Source organism: Equus przewalskii, chromosome 2 (assembly GCF_037783145.1).
Source record: "Equus przewalskii isolate Varuska chromosome 2, EquPr2, whole genome shotgun sequence".
Lineage (NCBI taxonomy): Eukaryota > Metazoa > Chordata > Mammalia > Perissodactyla > Equidae > Equus > Equus przewalskii.
In genome coordinates, this window is record NC_091832.1 from 76,046,898 (window position 1) to 76,066,086 (window position 19,189).

General features: G+C 38.5%; 1 protein-coding gene across 13 annotated transcripts in view; it reads right to left on the reverse strand.

Moving 5' to 3' along the window:
• TMEM144 (transmembrane protein 144) overlaps window positions 1–19,189 on the reverse strand; it is an 85,848-nt gene that overhangs the window by 50,995 nt on the left and 15,664 nt on the right. For 11 of the 13 annotated variants that reach the window (XR_011537074.1, XR_011537073.1, XR_011537075.1 and 8 more), the window contains 7 exons: window positions 16,729–16,900; window positions 14,214–14,336; window positions 12,811–12,910; window positions 11,128–11,208; window positions 5,301–5,382; window positions 3,351–3,427; window positions 1,340–1,458 (listed from right to left, as the gene is read on the reverse strand). Coding sequence is in view for 8 of the 13 variants with exons in the window: in XM_070608805.1 (XP_070464906.1) it covers window positions 1,340–1,458; window positions 3,351–3,427; window positions 5,301–5,382; window positions 11,128–11,208; window positions 12,811–12,910; window positions 14,214–14,336; window positions 16,729–16,837 (691 nt within the window). In the remaining 5 variants the exon portion in view is untranslated. The remainder of the gene's footprint in view (window positions 1–1,339; window positions 1,459–3,350; window positions 3,428–5,300; window positions 5,383–11,127; window positions 11,209–12,810; window positions 12,911–14,213; window positions 14,337–16,728; window positions 16,901–19,189) is intronic. The other 2 variants (XM_070608806.1, XM_070608809.1) reach the window with 1 other exon arrangement.

Genomic DNA, 19,189 nt, shown 5'->3' on the forward strand with positions numbered 1-19,189 from the left:
CCACTTAGGTTTTGTTAAATAAATGAAATAAAAAATTATGCCCCCCCTCCTCAGTATTATTCTTGAATTGACATAAAGTGTGTTCCTATGAGGCTGCATTTGAGTTGTCATGAGAAATATCCCTAAGCACTGATTGTCCTATTCATGTTAAGAGATTGTCGAGGACATTGTTTATTATGTCCTAGTACCAAGAACAACTGTACCCTTGAACAATTAGTTGTTTTCATCTGGAGTTCGCTGAATTGTGGGACTGATCTGATTCCCCTAGTGGCTATAAGAAATCTCAGAGCCGAATTTATGGCTAGTTTCTAGCAAGTGGTGCAATTTTTAGACTCATTCCTGGTTCTGTTTTATTTTTTACTCTTGTTTTTCCTTCTCTTTTAATTTATCCTATGTCATTCTCTTTTTATTAGTTTTTATCTTTTAAAAATGAAAAAAATACAAAAAGTATTTGTATAAAATCTTAAAAAAAAGACAAGTTAATAAAAGGTTTGAGTATTGTTCGTGGGGCTGAATATTAAAAGGAAGAAAGAAACTATGGTATCTACTCAAAGTCTATTCACTCATTTAAAGTTCAGATCCCAGCTTCTTCATCAATCTTTCCCTCGTGACTTTTGCCCTCCAAACTTCTCTTTTATCTGAACATAGATCACATCAATTTTCTGCACCATCCATTATTATCTATGATCTCATTCACTTATCATTTCATTGCTGTAAACCACGTTTGAATATAATCATAGGATCCCCAAGTAGACACTCTTTCATGTCGTCTTGAGCTTGTACTAGGCTATTGCACATAGTGTTGAGTTTATGCCTGAGAGATTAATTCTATCACTAGAAACTGAGATAATTAGAGACCATTATGTTGAGCCTTTCACTGCACTACTCTGTGCTTGAAAAATAATATTTGTTGACTGAATAGGCTATACTTTGAGCTTTAGGAGGGCTATACTTTGACCTTTTTCTTGATTTTAAAGTACAATGTACTGCACTTTAGCTTTTTTTTAGAAGAAGAGAAGAACACATATTTTCCCAGAGATGATCTTAACTGGAAAATAATCTCTAAATCTTACTATAAAGCCAGAAACCATGTTTTAAGATCCAAGTAGCAGAGCTGAATCCTGACTAAAGTTGATTATATTTGTATGTTAAAGATCATGTGAAAATATTGAAACACTCCTTTATTACTTTTAGTCTTCTGTGACTTTCTAATTCACCACTTACAAGGAAAAGTAAGATCAAATCTATGCACCAATATTTACTACAGTCACATTCTTTTTATATTCTTAAGTAGAAACACAAGTATCGAGTTTATTTAGAAATAACTTTTTACTCTCACCATACTGGCTTGCTCCTGCATATATACTGTCATTTCTTTTGCTGTGGTCCTTGATATAAATGATTGGCACAAACGTTGATCCATAGAGTATTCCAGATATCACTGCAAGACTGCAGCCCCTTAAAAAACAAATAAATCACTATTAATCTTGGTCCAAAGCAATATTTCTGACAAACACACAGATGCAGTGATAATGAAAGCATGCTTCCAAATGTAAATCACAAGCAATTATGCAGATATCACCCATCCATCTCAAGCTCTGTGACTGGCAGAAGTTAAAGAAACATCCTGCAGGGTCAAAGTGGTGTCAGGACTAAGAGTGAAACTTCAGTCCTCCACTGTCTAATTTTGGAAGTACATGATTTACAGAAGTTATAATGGATTAAGATTATAAATAGTCATTAGATAGATGAGAAAACTGCCATCATATTATACAGTCTACATAAATAAACTTGGCTCTCTAATTAAATTATCAAGTATTTATGGACTGACACTATGCCCTATGCCTCTTTTTAAAACACTATCATATCTAGCACAGGGCTAGGGGAGAGCAAGCACTAGACACATGTTTGTTCAAAACAGCTCTTGAGATCCATAGACTAACCTATGTCTTAGTTGATGGTGGCATGGTCAAGAGGAAGTGCTGATTTAATAAAATCATCTGTACATTTCAGGGAAAACATTACTCTTTGTAAGAAGAAAATATTTCAGGGGCTGGCCCAGTGGCATAAGGTTAAGTTTGTGTGCTCGGCTTCAGCAGCCTGGGGTTCACAGGTTCAGATCCCCGGTGCAAATCTACACACCACTCATCAAGCCACACTGTGGCAGCATCTCACATACAAAATAGAGGCAGATTGGCAAAGATGTCAGCTCAGTGACAATCCTCCTCAAGCAAAAAGAGGAAGATTAGTAACAGATGTTAGCTCAGGGCCAATCCTCACCAAAACAAGACAGAGAGAGAGAGAAAACATTTCATTTTAAGCACTTGGAGGCAAGTTGACTCCTCGGACTTGGGCCATATCTGTACGAAGCACAAGTATTTCCAACGATTTTGGGGGGAGGTAATCAATATTTTGGAACTTAATACAAAGGATAATGGATGAAACAGGAAAGAGTTTTAGGGAAAAACCACTCCCTAACAAGCTTACAAACAAATCCTTAAAGTCTATTTTAATAGTGCTTTAAGGAATATGACACTGTAGGAACTCCCAGGGCCAACTTGGCAATGAGCTCTATTCACACTGAAAACCCCTGTGTCATGGTGAAGCCTAGACTTCACGGTCCTGGAGGATTATCCCAAACACAGACCAGACTAATAGTCCAGGCCCAGCTAACAGACAACTAAAAATGTTTTTAACAAACATTCCCTTAACAAAGGAGATGCTTTGTGAAAAAAGGTTTTGTTTGAGGCAAGCTACATACTATTACATATTTTCATATTTCTTTGCCAGTTCAAAAAAATGTGCCGCCACACCCTAAAATATAGCTGATAATAAAAAAAGCTGATGTTGAGCTTAACTCTCCCTGTCTTTATGAAGCCGGTTGGGGGGTGGGGGGGAGGGTGGATAGGACCTACATGGAGACAAAATATTCTACTATATTTGACAATGAATATCTTTGGATTATAAAATTGTCTAACACACTAGTGGAGGGATTTCCAGTGGAGGGTGGGCATCCTGGACGGGCCTCACTGACAGCATGTTGGTCCCCATACTCTGTGGTCTATACTACTTCTTTTACTTTAGGCACAAAATTCCTGAAAAATGAGATTGCTTTTGTCAGCTACTTATTGGCTAGAGATAGTGCAGTGGCTTAGCAATTCCTTAAAGCACTGAGACCAGGGATCCTGTGCCTAAAAATTCAGCAGGGGACAAGAAAGTCTCTCCATCATGGAGCTAAGGAAGTCAAGCTTGGGTTACCATTTTCTTCTGGAACTCAGACGAGTATCACCTGACGCTGGCAGTCCTTGCTTTAACCAAATATGAAAGAGAACAACAGAAGCTCTTCTTACACTATGCGCTGTTGCAGTGTAGAAAGCTTATCCACCCAGGAGTAATCGCGGCTGGGATCTTGAGCCCTGTTGATCGCCTGTTGAAAACATTGGCACAAACCAAAACAAAACAGCATTCGATTGATAACCGCACTGGGGACAAGAAGATTTTCAGTGTTTTCCTTTTCTCTCTCAAACCTACTTTAAACTATGAACATGTTCTACTCGGCATTCTGATTCTGTGGCCGTCTCTAGACTCAAAGGTTTCTGATTCTGTTCCTCTTTCATTCAGAACGGTTTGCAGTTGGCAACTTCTCTCTTTAAATTTTTTCACAGTTTAATATATGGCTATTTTGACACACCTACCCAAACTAGCAAAGTTATTAACATGCGTTTCATTTGCATATTTTAATAATCTGTAGAGAAATTAGAACCAAGGAAAACTCAGACTCTTCTACCATGGAATGCCTAAGATCAATAGGCATTTTTTATTCAGATTTTTTTTTTACTGAATTAGTTAAACATTTCCAGTCATGTTTCAAGATTAGGCTAGTATTCTGAGTCAGAAAAAATTATGTGCAAATTCATAACATTTCTACTGTTAAATGTAATCATCTCTATCATCTTTGTCTCTTAGCTGAAGTTTCCTTGATGCTATACTCTCACTGCTTTTGTAAGAAATAAGAAACTAGGTTTGAATTCTTTGTCATGTGCTAAGTCCAGTTTTCCTTTGGCAATAATGCTTTCTTTTACGATGGGGAACTCAGGATGTATGGTTCATACTAACCAATCATGTTGTTTGTGTATCTTTACACTTAGTTTGTGTATATCATTTCATCTTGCCTAGAAAAATCTAAGACAGTTGGCCTACTATGTACGTTTTACAAAGCTGCATTTATTTTAGTTTCTTTTTTTGTCCCTTTGTGTGAAGGGTAATTGGTTAGGAGGTATCTGGATCCAGACAGCTTCTCCCAGTCTCAATTCCTCCATTCTCTCTGAAACATTTCCCTGATTAGAGATGCCTATGGATTAATAAATCTCTTTTCTCTTACACTTGAGCTAATTATTATTTAACTTTGGTGTCAATTTAATGTTTCAGCCACCATAATTGATAAGAGTCTTGATAAGGGAAGAAGGAAGGGAAAAGAAAAAATTAATTTTGAAGTAAGGATCGAGGCAATACCTCCCAGGGAGGCAAACACCTCAGTGGGGGTGTGGGATGCTGGATTCAGAGGGCAGCTAGGGTCACTTGGCCCATGGCAAGTAGAAGAGAGACTTAAAATAGGAAGGAGTAGACTCTGGGCTCATGGCCATGGGGGTTTGCCCTGAAACCACTTTAGTATTTGTAGCCACTGGCCCTTGTGCTCTCTCCAGATCTCTTTTAAAGGTTGTCCCTATTTAATCTAGATTTGCCATTCCAGACTAATTTAGGGTCTTCAAGGTCAAAACAGTGACTCCCTACATATTTCCTGTCTTTACCTTTGAGAAGAACAGGATATAGCAGAAAAGAGAAATAGGAAGAAATTCAAGTGCAATTCCTACTTCATTTGACTTGATTTACCCTTTCACTGGCTTCCTTTGATCTATTCCCTGCTCTCTCTGGGCCTACTTTAAAACCTCCTTCCTCCTCCTTTCCAAAGTAACTTTCATACTTCTCTTCAGTATTTGGGGTTCCCCTACTGTAGAAATCCTAAGTCATTCCAAAATATGGCTCGTATGCATCTCCTAGCAGGGATCTACTGTTAGGAAAAATAAATAGACCTTCCCATTTGCTGAGAAACTTAACTTTGGAAGCATTGATTGACTGCTACCTAGACCCAGCCATAATAAATATGCTAAGATATTTCAGATGGTCCTGACTGAAAACAAAAACAACAAAAACACCACCTTCCCATCTGTTTCAAATCTATGCATTTTCCTTTTATGTTAATTTTATGTTTTAAAGCAAGCTGTCTCTCAAACGATACTCACATGCTCCGTTATTAATGGTGTGGTGTCCACAGAACACGTGTTATTTGGTATTTCACTTTTGATGAACAAAAATATGAAAGCACTGTAAAGAAAATAAATTTTAGTGATATTTATCATAACCCTGGTTCATATAAAGTTGCCTGAATTTTAAGAGAAAATGCAGCTTCAATCAAGCCCTAACGATAGGATGATTTCTTACAAACTGCCTCGTCAGTGGTCCTGCCATTTCTCCAGGACTGCCACTCTCATTGATGTCTCTCATTGTGCTTAATTGCAACAGTTAAAGCCAAACTCATAAGCTTTCCCCCCAAAACAGATCTTTCTCCTGATTTTCTTTTTTCAGTCAATGACCCCATCTTTCTTTTTATTCCTGCTTAGCCCTGAAATCACATGGTTAAAAAAATACAAACAAAAACTACATTGAAATAGTATTTCTCACCCATTATATTGACAAAACCCCAAAAGTTTAAGAAAATTCGCAGCTGGACAAACTATAGGGGACATGCATCACTTATGTGAGTGCAGAACTGTATGACCCCCATGGAGGAGACTCTGGGGCCATCTACTGAAGCCACAGATGTGTCTACTCTTGACCTTACCAACCCTGCTCCATGCCCTATAACACAGGTACAACCACATTCAGGAGAGATGACCTTCACAGTCACACAATGGAATATTATACAGTTGTAAAAAAGGAATAAGGATGCCTTCCGTGCTCACATATGGAAAGATCTCCAGAGTATATTTTAAGGATAAAAACACACACGCAGAAGCCTAATGACTTTTCCCCCTTTAACGTCTCTTTCATAAGGCACTGTCTATTCATGTCCAGTGTCTTTGTAACAAATGCCTCACTTACCATTGACTTTTGAACCATGCAAATATGTTAAAATGTGCTAAAATATTAAATGAATGACTTTGGTATACATTTGACATTCCTTTTTTAATACTTTTGCATGGTTTGAAAGTTAAAACAATCTAAGAAGTTTTCAAAGTATACACAAGGCTGAAATAATGTAGGTAGCTAAGTGCAGAATAGTGCATATGATATGCTATCTTTTGTATAAAAATTTAAAATTTCCTAATTAGCTTCCTTAGTTTAGTCTCCTATTTGCTTTAAAAACTTGAATGGCTCCATATTCCCTTCCACAGGAAATTTAACTTTTCTTTTTGATTTGTACTGCTCTCTGCATTATGATCCACCCAACCTATCTCAACATAATTCCCCTCATGGACTTTTCTTTCTGACTAGTCCCTGCTCCGAGCTCTCCTCCTTTCCCAAACTTTCACAACCGCCTGCTCTCGCTTATGTTTCTTCCTTAGCTGGACACACTATGTACTCTCCTCTTCTTACTCCAACTAAAGAAGAGTTGAAGGGCTGAATGTGAGAAGAGAAGTTTCCCCCAGGCCAGTCCCCACCGAGTCTTCTCCTTCTCTGAATTTCCACAGCACTGAGAACAGTCATCACAACATCCAAACCATCTGCCACAAGTCCATGTAATCTTTTTTCTCTAAAGATTTTCTAATTCAATAGAAGATAGGACCCACATCCTATATCTCCTTCAAGGTCCTCTAGGTACTTAAGGCTCAGTAAAATTGAATGCATAAAACCTAATTACACTTGTATATCTTAATTAGTTAAATATGTGTGCATGTGCGTGCTTATATACATGTTAATTTGCAAAGCTAATATTAGAACCGCAATTGCATTTTCTTCTCAAAGTTACAATGAAAACTCTCTACTTTATGTAGACCAGTGTGTTTTTCTAATAATACAGGGTGACATGTCAGAAATATCTGAAGGATACAGATAAAGTCCTTGAGTGTTTCTTCAAATAACTGTATAACCCTCCAACAAATCATTTAACTTCTCTGAGCCTCAACTTTTTTCATCTAGAAACATTGGAACATACCCACTTTACAGAGTTGTGACGAGAATAAATAATAACGCATACAAAATTCTCAGTGTACTTTTTAGCACATAGTCAAGTCTCAAAGCATGTTAGTAAACAGAGAGCTTTCACTACAAATTGGATGGGAGAGGGGGTGCTGAGTATGAGAAAGAAATCAGGACTAAGAAATCAGTGGTTGCGAGCCGTGTGACTAGTGCTAATCACAAAACAGGTAAGTCAGAAAGAATCTCAGCTCAACAGGTCAAGAGGGGATGTGGGAGCACTAAGTTATGACAAGGTAATGAATGGGATTTATGCCATGTATGTGAACACAAAACCAAAGAGATCACAAGGTCTTTGGGCTACAGACTTAAGGAATTTGGTACAGTGTGTCAAACACAAAGTTCCATGAAGTCTATGAATATTGTCAAAAGCATAGGAAACTTAAAAAAAAAAAATCAATGTTATACCCATGGATGCTTCTGGACATTTTCAACCTATCCAGTTTTGCTAGATCTGCAACCCTAGACATCTTACTATTAGTAAAATTCGTGTGTGTGTGTTTACACTGACAATTGAACTCAACAAGCATTTACTGAGCATCTGTTGTGTGTCAAGTACTGTGTAGCAAAGTCTGATGGGGATGGTGGGAGGGATGGTGTATAAAGAAAATAATGGACCTTGGCCTTCAGGTTCTCATAGTTCAAGGATAAAGAGCATGGTATGAATAATACAAAACTGACCAAGAGACCCTGAGAATTTCGATAATAGAAGAAGTACAAAATGCAATGGAAATTTAGGGGCAACTCACTCTAATTACAAAGAAGGAAATCAAGAAAAAAATCACATAGGATAGAAAATCTCAACTGATATTTAAGAATGGCCAAGGAGGCTGAGGAAAGGGCCTTTTGAGCTGAGGGAAGTGTCTGGGGCATGGTGTGATGAATTGACAACACAAAGAGAAAGATATATTAGGAAGAAGGGCTCAATCTGTAACCGTGGAGGACATGCCAGATTAAGGAGACAGATTTATTCTGAATCCGATGGGAAGCCTTCAGAAGTTCTTACACAAAAGAGTGATGATGTGATTTGATAGCAGATAGAAGTAAGTCATACTAGCAAAAGGAAAGAATGGAACTGGGGAAATTAGATGTGAGATTTTTACAATCATATACAGGTGGGTAGGTAGTGAGGGACCGAAGGAAAAGAGAAGAAGAACTTGTGAAAGATTCAGCAAGAATTTTACAGGATTAAATATAGGTGGGGCATAAAAAGAAAAAAATTCAAGATGACTGAGGTTTTGAACTTGAATGACTGTGGCTAATACCTTCTATGGAGAGAAGAATCCCAGGAAGGGGAACCAATTTGCAAGGAAGGGTAAAATAGGAAAAGGAACTCTGACTGGGAAGTGTTGAAGGCAGCGAGGAAGAAACTAACAGTCTAGCGTTTGTGGAGAGCTGACCTTGTGCCTGACCCAGCAGGGTCCCTTTCCACATGTCATCTCACCTCAGATTGAATAGTGTGTACATATACAGCGATGTCTAACCTGGTCGGTAGTTAGAAGTATGGACTGTGGCTCTGAAGCAAGGTAATGGCTAGAAACAAAGATTTGGGTTTCCTCATAACACAACTCGCCAGAGAAAGAAGGTGAAGTGAGAAGAGAAAGCAATGGAGAGCAGACTCAAGGATAATCCAGAGCGTGTTTCTTAACTGCAAAGGAAATCTGCCTTTTTATGAACTCCAACTCCTGGATCTTCATTAGAGCACATTTAAGAGAGTGTCTTGGACAGTGTTTCATGGTGTCAGTTCCACTCCCACCCTTATAAATTCTCTTCTGAACCATGGGGCCTAGAAGACTGAAAACTAAGTTTTCCCAAACTGTAGTGGCAGCTAGGTTTTCTCAATGGGAGGCATAAGATGAAAACGTGGGAGGAGCCATTGCATTTTGGTGGCGGCTCCCATAGTTTCATCAGCAGGGTAGCTCAGGACAGTGCCGGTGGGTATGGGGCTCCGGGGCTTTGGGTGCTGACCCCTTCCTCCTTTTGCTTCCCTGGCCCTCATAAGACTTTCATAAACAATTTCCTGCGTTAAACCCTCTGCTGTTTAAAATACCTAGAGTGGTTTTGGTTGTAGATACTGACTGATGCTTCCCTTAGATATCACATCAGGAAAATGTAAGGCTAGAAATGACCTAACCAATCTTTTAAAAACTGAACTGTACAGAGGATAGGGGCAATAATTTCAATTTTGAAAAGAAAAGCAACTTCCTAAAACAATATAACCATAGTCCAAGTTTCCTTATACTGACCATGAAACTCCAAGCTTATTCATGAATGCCCTTCAGAACAAATGGATTTAACTGAGTTAAAACAATGAAATGAAAGGTTCCAGAAATTCCTCTCCGTAAAGAAACATACAAGGGAGCTGGGTGCACTATAGGAAGAGATCATTGCATTTCCCCACCAAAGACCAAGCTCCAAACAAGCTGCACGATTCTGCAGTGCACTGACCAGGTCACCATAGAGTCGGACAACACAAAACCGACAGGGGAAACAGTAATTGAACATGAAATAGTTATGATTAAAAATGATTATCATAATGAAAATACGCAACATATAGAGCATTAGCCGTGTGCCTAGCACTATACAAAGCACTTAACATATTTTATTTCCCTTAATCCTCAAAATATCTTATGAGGCTGGTATAATTATTATTCCTACTTTATGCCCAGATGAAGAAACCCAAGCTTGGAGAAATTAAGTGATTTTCCTGGGGTCACACAGGTAAAAGTGGTAGAACATAAATAATTTGCAATTTTAGAGAATGTAACTTTCTAAAGAAAGGAGATACATGAAGAAAAACAATGCCTGATTGACTGGGTAAATTGGCCTTAAATTACAATTAAGTGAAAACTAAGGCATGCCACATTACAATTTTTGGGTGTAAAGAAATTGTGTTTGAGTGAGCTATTCAAAGCTAGAATGCTGTGTGAATTGTATAAAATACATAAAATTGCCTCTAACCAAAAATGTCAGGAATCTGCTATTTTAGAACAATCTATGTTATTTCTTCTCCAGTTGGCCTGGAACCACTCTCTATGGCAACATTTCAATGACAAAGAGATTGTTCATGAATGTGGCTGGGGAAAAGCCATCATTGCAGGACGAAGAGAAATATAGTGCTCTTTCCCTGAGGAATAAAAAAGTACTAAAATCTTTGCAGGCAGCGCTATCCATTATGTGAAGCACTGACAGGGAATATAAATGTAGTCTAGAGAGGAAAGGGGACTGAATTTAAGGTGACCTAATTCCTGTTAGAGTTTTATTGACCGAACCCTGCTGTACAGAGACTCAAAGTCATTTTCATCCTCATTCATTTAGTGCATACAACTAGGCACAGATAGAACCGAAAACAGGTATTTAAATGAGTGTGTTTTCATAGGTGACGGAGTGGTTATGTAACCTGGTTAAGAAGAGTTGAGTGAGGTGACGGGAAAGTGGAAACTAGGCAGCAAAAAGTAAGTGAATAACAAGAGAGAATCAATGGCTATTCCAGGGGCATCAGGAAGCCAGCGTCACATCTATTTATGTACCATTTTTTAGATTGCAAAATACTTGAATGTGCCGTTTGATTCTAATTTATCAGCCACGTGTGATGATTTTCTAAATATTACAGATAATGAAAGCGAGCTGCAAAGCAGCTGAATGATTTTCCCAGGGTCTCAGAGTTTTTGAGAGCTAAAGCCGGGGTTCCTGACCCCAGAGCTGGCACTTCTTCTCCTCTAAAGCCAAGTCTGTCAATGTAAAGGAGGAATCTGAGGAAAAACCATGTCGATCTTATAAAATTCAGCTTAAAAAACGTAAACACATCAGGATCTTTACAAAGCATTCTAAATGTTGGGAAGAAAAGCTCAATCGTTAGAAACGGCCGCGTACCTTAATACTGAGAGCCCGGCTCCAACGTAATTCAGCAGTGGTTTTGCTACTTCTTCTGCATCCATTCCAAACCAGCCAAACCTGGAAACGGAGAAAGTCCCACCAAAGTGGATACTGTCGAAACTGTGCTCATCACAGTGTTTAAGGACATAACCTCAGGGTCAGATTCCTGAGATGAATCCCAGATCCTTCACTTACTGACTGCGACTTGGATAGATTAACTTTCTTCACTGTGCCTCAATTTCTCATGTTTAAAATTTACCCTACAGGTTTCTTATGAAGCTTAAAGGAGATAGTAGATGCAAAAGTACTTGTGAACGTTCCAGTCTTATTAAGACTAAGGAAGAAGGAAGAAAACATAGATTAAGTGGCAAATTGAATGCTAAAGAGTTGGCTGCAATTTTGTACAGTATTTGAAATAGACTTTTAAATAACTGCTTGGTTAAAGATCCCTATTCTTTGGCCTCACCCTAAATTCCTTTCTTTCATGCCTTGACATCGTAGTGATTGTTACTAACCATCACCGTAAGGAGGCAAGAGAAAAGGAGGCAAGAAGAAAAAGTAAAAGAAAACAGTGCTGGTGGAAAGCAGGGAAGGAGTGGAAAAAGGACAGAAAGGAAAGGATGGGAGGTTAGCTTGTTTTGTTATTACTGAGGTTGTTGTAGTGCTTTGAGTGGGAAGAGGAGCCCAAAAAGTAAGGTAAGAGTAACCGCCTCCCTGCTACTCATTTTCCCAAACTCAGCTTGAATGTTCATCTTCATGCTGATCAAGGGCAGAGCAGTCTAACAGCACTTTCTGTGATGATGCGGCTCTCCGCAGCGGCACTATACGGTAGTGTAGCTTCTAGGCAGATACGGCTATTGAGCACTTGAAATGCGGCTAGCACAACTGAGGAACTGAATGTTTAATTTTATCAATTTTTCATTAATTTAAGTTTAAACATAAATGGCCACATGTGGTTTGCAGCACCCTTATTGGACAGCCCAGCTCTTGAGCTGAGGTGGGCAAACTCTTCCTTAAAGGGCCAGAGAGTAAATATTTTGGGTTCTGTGGGCCAGATGGTCTCTTGCCACTACTCAGCTCAGCCATTATAGTGTAAAAGCAGCCACAGACAATACTTAAATGGATGGGTTTGGCTGTGTTCCAATAATACTTTACTTACAAAAATGGTTGGAAGCTGGGCCATGGTTTGCTGACCCTGACCCCCAGCCTCTAGAGGGAAGAATATGTGCTTTAGAACTAGAAGACCTGAGTTTAAATCCTAGCTTATTAGCTCTGTGACTTGCAGCAAGTTACTCAACCCCTTTCTGTATCGGCGCTCTTGTAAAATAGCGCAAACCTCATATATTTGTGAAAAAGAGATGAGGATGCATATAACATGTCCAACAAATTGTCACATAATAGAAAATGAAAATAAACATCAGTTCCATTCCTCTCTCCCTACTTCCATTCCCTACAGATAATGCTTTACTATATCTTGATCAAATATCTAGATCAGATACTAGAACTTAGGGCAAATAATAATTAGAGGTAGCATATTTTATGCATCTGTCTTACCAGCTGTAATCTCTGTGAGGGTGAGAATCCTATGTTGTTTCTCTCAGCTAGCCCAACCCCCAGCACTTGCCTTACATAGAGTATGAGCATAGAGAATGTTAGTTGAAATTGTTTGCTTTGTGTTACCTTGAGCTTGCCCAGCCAGTTAAGGCATTGAATGATCCCCAGATTAAGATTCCAAGGCCTAAACCAATGGTTTTGATAATTGGGACAGCAGCAATGTTCCCTGTGGATGTCACATACAGAAGCAAGACATTATTTCCAATACAGAGAATACATTTATACGTTAATTTTTATTTTAACTTCAACTGAAGGTTATGGGATTTGGAAAAATTTAGTAAAGCACAATTCCTCACTTTTTAAATAAAATAACCACATTTTTGGGCATTAAACTCATGAGTATGATGGCTAAAAGCACTAGGCTTAGGGCAAAATCCTACAAAGAAAAATGTTGAGTTAGCTCCTTGCCTAAATGCACCAATGCTCTTCATCCTTAGCATAGGTCTCTGTTCTATGACATTTTGCAGAAGCTGTCAATGATAAAATTAGTAGTGACCATCCTCTTAGACTCGAACCAGGGCCAACCACTGGTAGAAGTCTTTGGCCCAATATGACCCCAGACTTTGGTTTTTCATGCTCACTGACTTCCCTTCTAGATTTCCACATTCATGGCCTTGTGCTCTTGAGGGTCACTCAGGGCAAAACCATGATTGTTTTGTATGGTTCTTACTGCCCCAGCAGTCTTACCTCAGTCCTGCAGTCTCCTCTTGAAAAGTTTACTCTCTTGGCTTCCAAGTTGCCTTCATCTCCTGCTTCCCTCCTGTTTCTCTCTTTAGCTCTTTCTCTGGCTGCTCTTTCTCATCATACCTTCTGGATTCAAGTGTCTCCTAAATATTTTCCCTAGAACACATTCCTTCTCTTGCTATATTCTTCTTTGGGCACTTGATACTTGATACTTGGAATTCTCTTTGCTAAAGAGAAGAAAGCTCTCCTGGGGTGCATTTATATTAATAGAAGGAAAGCATTCCTGATTGGCCAAGCAAAGGCATAAATTCTAGTTATGTAATTTCAGGAATTGGTAACGCAAGTGAGGGAAGATTTCTGTTTGCTTTTGTTTTTCTGCCAGTGCTTTTGAAATGAGTTTGCTTACCTTTAAGGAGAAGTCCTAAAAATGCTATTAGTAGAGACTACTATTTAATGAATATTTTCTGAAGAACATGCTAGAGAAAGAAAGGCCAGAACACTTAAACTAGTATATGAGTTATGCTTAAACAGAGAGCAATTGAAACATGTTTGCTATATTAATTTTCTATCAGGAACTAAGATAGAAACTACTGAGAGGAAACAGTCAGGAAATGCACCAAAAACACTTACGGAACATCTGAATAAGAGAAACTAAAGTGTTAATTTCTAGTATCTATGACTAAAGATTATTCAGAATTTGTTTGTGCTATTTCCTTCTATTATGAACCAGAGTTATTTTGATTAAAGTATTAAATGATAAAAGAATAAATCATACCATACATTACCTGTTGCCCATATGCAGCCCCCAACCATCGCAAAAGGCCAAAATTTAGGGCAACGTAGTATCAGATTGACCACCAAGGCAACCAACCATATGGCAGCACAAAGTACCCACTGGAGAAACATTCCTAGAAATAAAAGAAATTGGCGTCAGTTGATTGACATCAGATTACACAAATTGATTTGAGAAAATTAATACTTGGGAATATCAATGCGATGTTATTATAGGAACAGTCACAATTTATTGAATGCCTATATGCCAGGCACTTTGCACATTTACTATAATTCCTACAAAATACTCTCCACCATAACTAATTCTAGTTTAAAGATAGAGAAAATGAATCCGAGATGAAGCAACTTGTCTAAACAGCTAACAGTTCACAGAACTGAAATTTAAACCCAAATTTGGAAATTTGACTATAAAACTTTCTACATACAGTACATTCCTATTTAACATTGTATTTTTTCATCTATTAGACAAATCAAGAATTTTCTACCAAAGAGTATTGGCAAGACCAAGTCTTTATATTTTTATTCAGATGCCACATCTAGTACTATCCCTCACAAAAACATGGCACTAGGAACTTGGGAATAGCGTAACAGTGATTTAAACCTTTGAGGATCATTTATGCACCTTTGGCATAAACACAAACTCATTTACGGCCACCTATAGACCCCATACAGTTAGAGTTGAATGCCTGCGATGAGCCAGACATCACAAACCTGAGGATTAGCCTTCTAGGTCGGGGTTATTCTCCTTTCTATGCTCTGGGAGCCATTTGCTAGTTATCTGAAGATCACATGGTGATGTGGGGAATAGCTGTACCTTTCTGAGCTTCTGTACCACCAAGGGTTTAGGGATTAACAGGACAAAGAAAAAGTCAACATTTGAAGAAATACTAAGGCAGTCATAACTCAATGTAGCACTTCTGACTCTAACTTTGGAAGATTTTTGCCTATTTCTATTCAATCTTATGGTGGAGGAGAGAAAAAAATGGCTGTTAACATCTGAGACAAAAAAGCGGGATCACTGAGATGAAAGGAAACTTCATTTACAAGTTCTTCATTTTTTTTTTTTTTAAAGATTTTATTTTTTCCTTTTTCTCCCCAAAGCCCCCTGGTACATAGCTGTGCACTCTCCGTTGTGGGTTCTTCTAGTTGTGGCACGTGGGACGCCGCCTCAGCGTGGTCCGATGAGCAGTGCCATGTCCGCGCCCAGGACTCGAACCAACGAAACACTGGGCCGCCTGCAGCGGAGCGCGCGAACCCAACCACTCGGCCACGGGGCCAGCCCCTACAAGTTCTTCATTTTACAAGTGAGAAACTGAGAACAAAACAGCTGGTAAGACTTGCCCAGGATCGCACAGTTGTTGTGAAATAACTTCAAAGCGAAGCCCTCTACCCCTTAGCATGTTTTTTGTTCTTCTTTTAGTAGTTTCCATTCCTGTCTTAACTCAAAAGGAAACAAGAAGAAAGGCTCTGGAGGAAAAAGATTTGTAATCCTATTGTCGAGGTCGTATCAAGATATAAGGAACTGGGGTGATAATGCACCTGCTTCCCAGTAAGTGTTGACCACAACATCTCCGATTCCTTCTCCTGGCTCTAATATGAATGGTAGGTAGATAAAAAAAAAAACTGTCGCTTCTCCTTACCTAAAATTCACATTACAGTCAGTTCTACTATCATGTGACCACGTGCGTTCCTAAAAATCACTGCACTGTGCAAAACCATGCAATAAAGCCACAGAGCTCATGGGGAAAATGGGGCTAAGGGCACCACACAAGAAACTTCATCCACAAAGTATTAAAAAAAAGATAAGAACCTAACAAAAATGGTAGTACACTTTTATACTGGTTCAGTGGTTAAGAAATTCACAAGTGCTACAATAAATATGGCACTTGAACTTGAAAAAGACCTGAAATTGGGTTATGGAAGTGGGCATTGGAACTGGTGCAGCTTGTGAGTTACTGTGAAGTTGGAGGATGGAGGGTTCTGACAGCTGACGTGGATGGGTATGGTGCTGAGGGAGCTGGTGGATGTGTGAGGGGTGTGTGTGAGCCCATTTTGTGTATTACTATGCATCTTTATCCATCTGGGTGCAGTTTTCTGTGTTCACCTAGTGTTTTGTCAGAGTCAACACTGCACATAAGCAAACACAAAATTCGTGTGATACTCAAATTGTTCTCTATTATATCAATCGTGTTGGAAATTTGTGTTTTCAAAACACCTGTTATTAGAACTAACTTCCTTCTTTTGTAAACATAACAGATACGGCTACAAAGCTTTCCTGACAGCATCCATCCTAGCTTCACCATGAAACACAATCTTAAGGTTATCCTATACTGACTAACTCTTGGATAAACTGGCATGGCCATTATTAAATGATTTATTCTAAGCTCTATTCATTTGGCATCAGGTTCAACAAAATTTACTTTTGCAGCCTTCATTATAAAAAGACCAAACAGGAGAATTTCATATTTAAAAATAATTTAAGGTTAACAATGAAAGAAAAATAATTACCATCACCGGTATCATATTTTTTAAGCGGTACATAGTTTGAGCCATACAAAAGGACAGCAACAGAAGAGGAGATGAAACCAATGGTCAAGTCTGTTCCATTAGCGCTCATGGTTCCAGCCCTGCCCAAGAGCGAACTGGTTCACTTTAGACTTGATGTACTTTTCAAGAGCTTCTGAAACGAAAGAAATAAAAATGAAACAATTAAGAAGTTGTGAACCTGTGAACGAATTGTGATTAATACATGCTATTTATTGTTTTTCAAAAGTGGCTGATTCCTCCTTCCAGTAAAGAGTTAGGACATTATGAAATTATGTACTATGTTCACACTCCATGTTCATTCATTCACTTTTTCATTTATTTTATCAAGAAATGCTTTTTGATCACTAACCTATAATTAAAAAAAAAAAACAGGGCTGGCCCGGTGGCGCAGCGGTTAAGTGAGCACGTTCCGCTTTGGCAGCCAGGGTTTTGCCGGTTCAGATGCCAGGTGCAGACATGGCACCACTTGGCAAAAGCCATGCTGTGGCAGGCATCCCACATACAAAGTAGAGGAAGATGGGCACAGATGTTAGCTCAGGGCCAGTCTTCCTCAGCAAAAACAGGTGGATTGGCAGCAGACGTTAGCTCAGGGCTAAACTTCCTCAAAAAAAAAAAATTTAAAAAACAAACTTTGTCTTTAGAGCTTAGAAACCTAACTGCTTCCAAGATCTGAATACAGTTTTTATTATACTATGAAAAAATTCTCCTGTGTACGGGGACTGGTATAATGAAAAGATCTATGGACTAGGACTCTGTTTGTTTCAATTGGTTGTCACGACAATCACATGAGACAGCACGTGTGAAGAATTTCAGAATGATCAGTGCCTTACAAGCAAAGCTTCTGTTATATTTCAGACATAAGCTTAAAGACGCCTTTAGGTTGTATTGCCGCTGCATACTCAGGATCTCCTTGCGATAAAGGCACTCTTCTTCATCAGTAGTATCCTCACAGCGTGGATTAAATAGTTCATGAAACCCTATATTTTTACGACTTTTTAAAAAACTGAACAGCTAGAAGAATCTCCTAAAGATCTCTTTGAGAATGGCCTAAATCTGCTTAAGATTTAGATTTTTGGAGAATCTCTTCAGGAATCTCCTACAGTATAAGATCAGCAGCGGCGTGTTGCGCAATAGCATTAGCCAGCCAGCAGAACAACGAGCTGTCAGCTATCTGTGCCATCTGGTTGCCACTAGCCACATATGGATAACTAAATTTTCATTAAAATTTAGTAAAAGAAAAACAAATCCAGTTCCTCAGCTACGCTAACCACATTTCAAATGCTCAATAGCCACATATAGCCAGTAGCTACCAAACTGGACAGTGCAGATTATAGAACGTTATCATCATTATAGAAAGTTCTATTGGACAACCCTGCAAAGGCTATTAAAAAGTTCTGGTTTCTCCATGAAGAAAAGGACCAATCCCACAAACAGTCAAGAACCAGCCATTTTTCATAAGACAGCATTTGGAAAAGGCTACTGAACACAATCCATCTTTTGTAGCTGTACAAACTACATGAGAAAAAAAATAAAACAAAAGGGTCATTTGGTCACAGGAGGTAACCAGAGTCTGCCCACAATACCATCTTGAATTCATATTTTGCACATTGACCTTTGGGTTCACTTCGCCGTTTAAGTCCTCTGGGATGGAATGGAGGATAATCCAGTCTTTTTATTTCCCTACAAATTTAATGCTATAGTGATAATTTCTTGTGGCTATGTATTGAATAAAATATATCTGTAATCACCTTTCCTTGTTATTCTATTTTACAGTGATAAATACTTACTTTAAAGGTGTGTCATTTTTCCATGTATTGCTTTTAAATGTGTTCTTACAGAGAACACAAATATACAACTACCTACAATATATGTTCTTTGGCGTTATTATGATTATTTAACTGAAAACAGGGATAACTTCAAAACTGCTCAATAAATTTTAGTAAGAAAAATTATTTGAAATTATGTGCGCTTTCTTTAAAAAAATCACAAACAGACAAGAAACACTGCCGGTAAGACAACATCCTCCATGGGAATGTAGTTGACAAAGAGAGACTGAGGCATATTAAACACTAACAGTAACACTATTTCAATAAAATAATAGTTTAACTGTTAAGCTGAAAGAAAGTTCTAGACCTGTAATGGCTCACAGGGGCTACTGCTCAAGGGTCAAGCAGGTAGATTGCTGCTAAGATATCCCAGTAGCAAAAAGTCCTAGGGGCAGGAGGTATCTGGGAAGGATATCACCAGACTAAAAAGACACAGGACGAGCTGTCAGCTAAGAAACCATTTTTTCCCCATTTTAATTAAAATAAGCAAAGTGAAACAAAATCTTTATAAGCACATTGATAAGAGAATGCCTAACCTTCAAAAGTAGCAAATTATTTTAGGGAAATAATGGCTGTATTAAAGAATATTGACAACC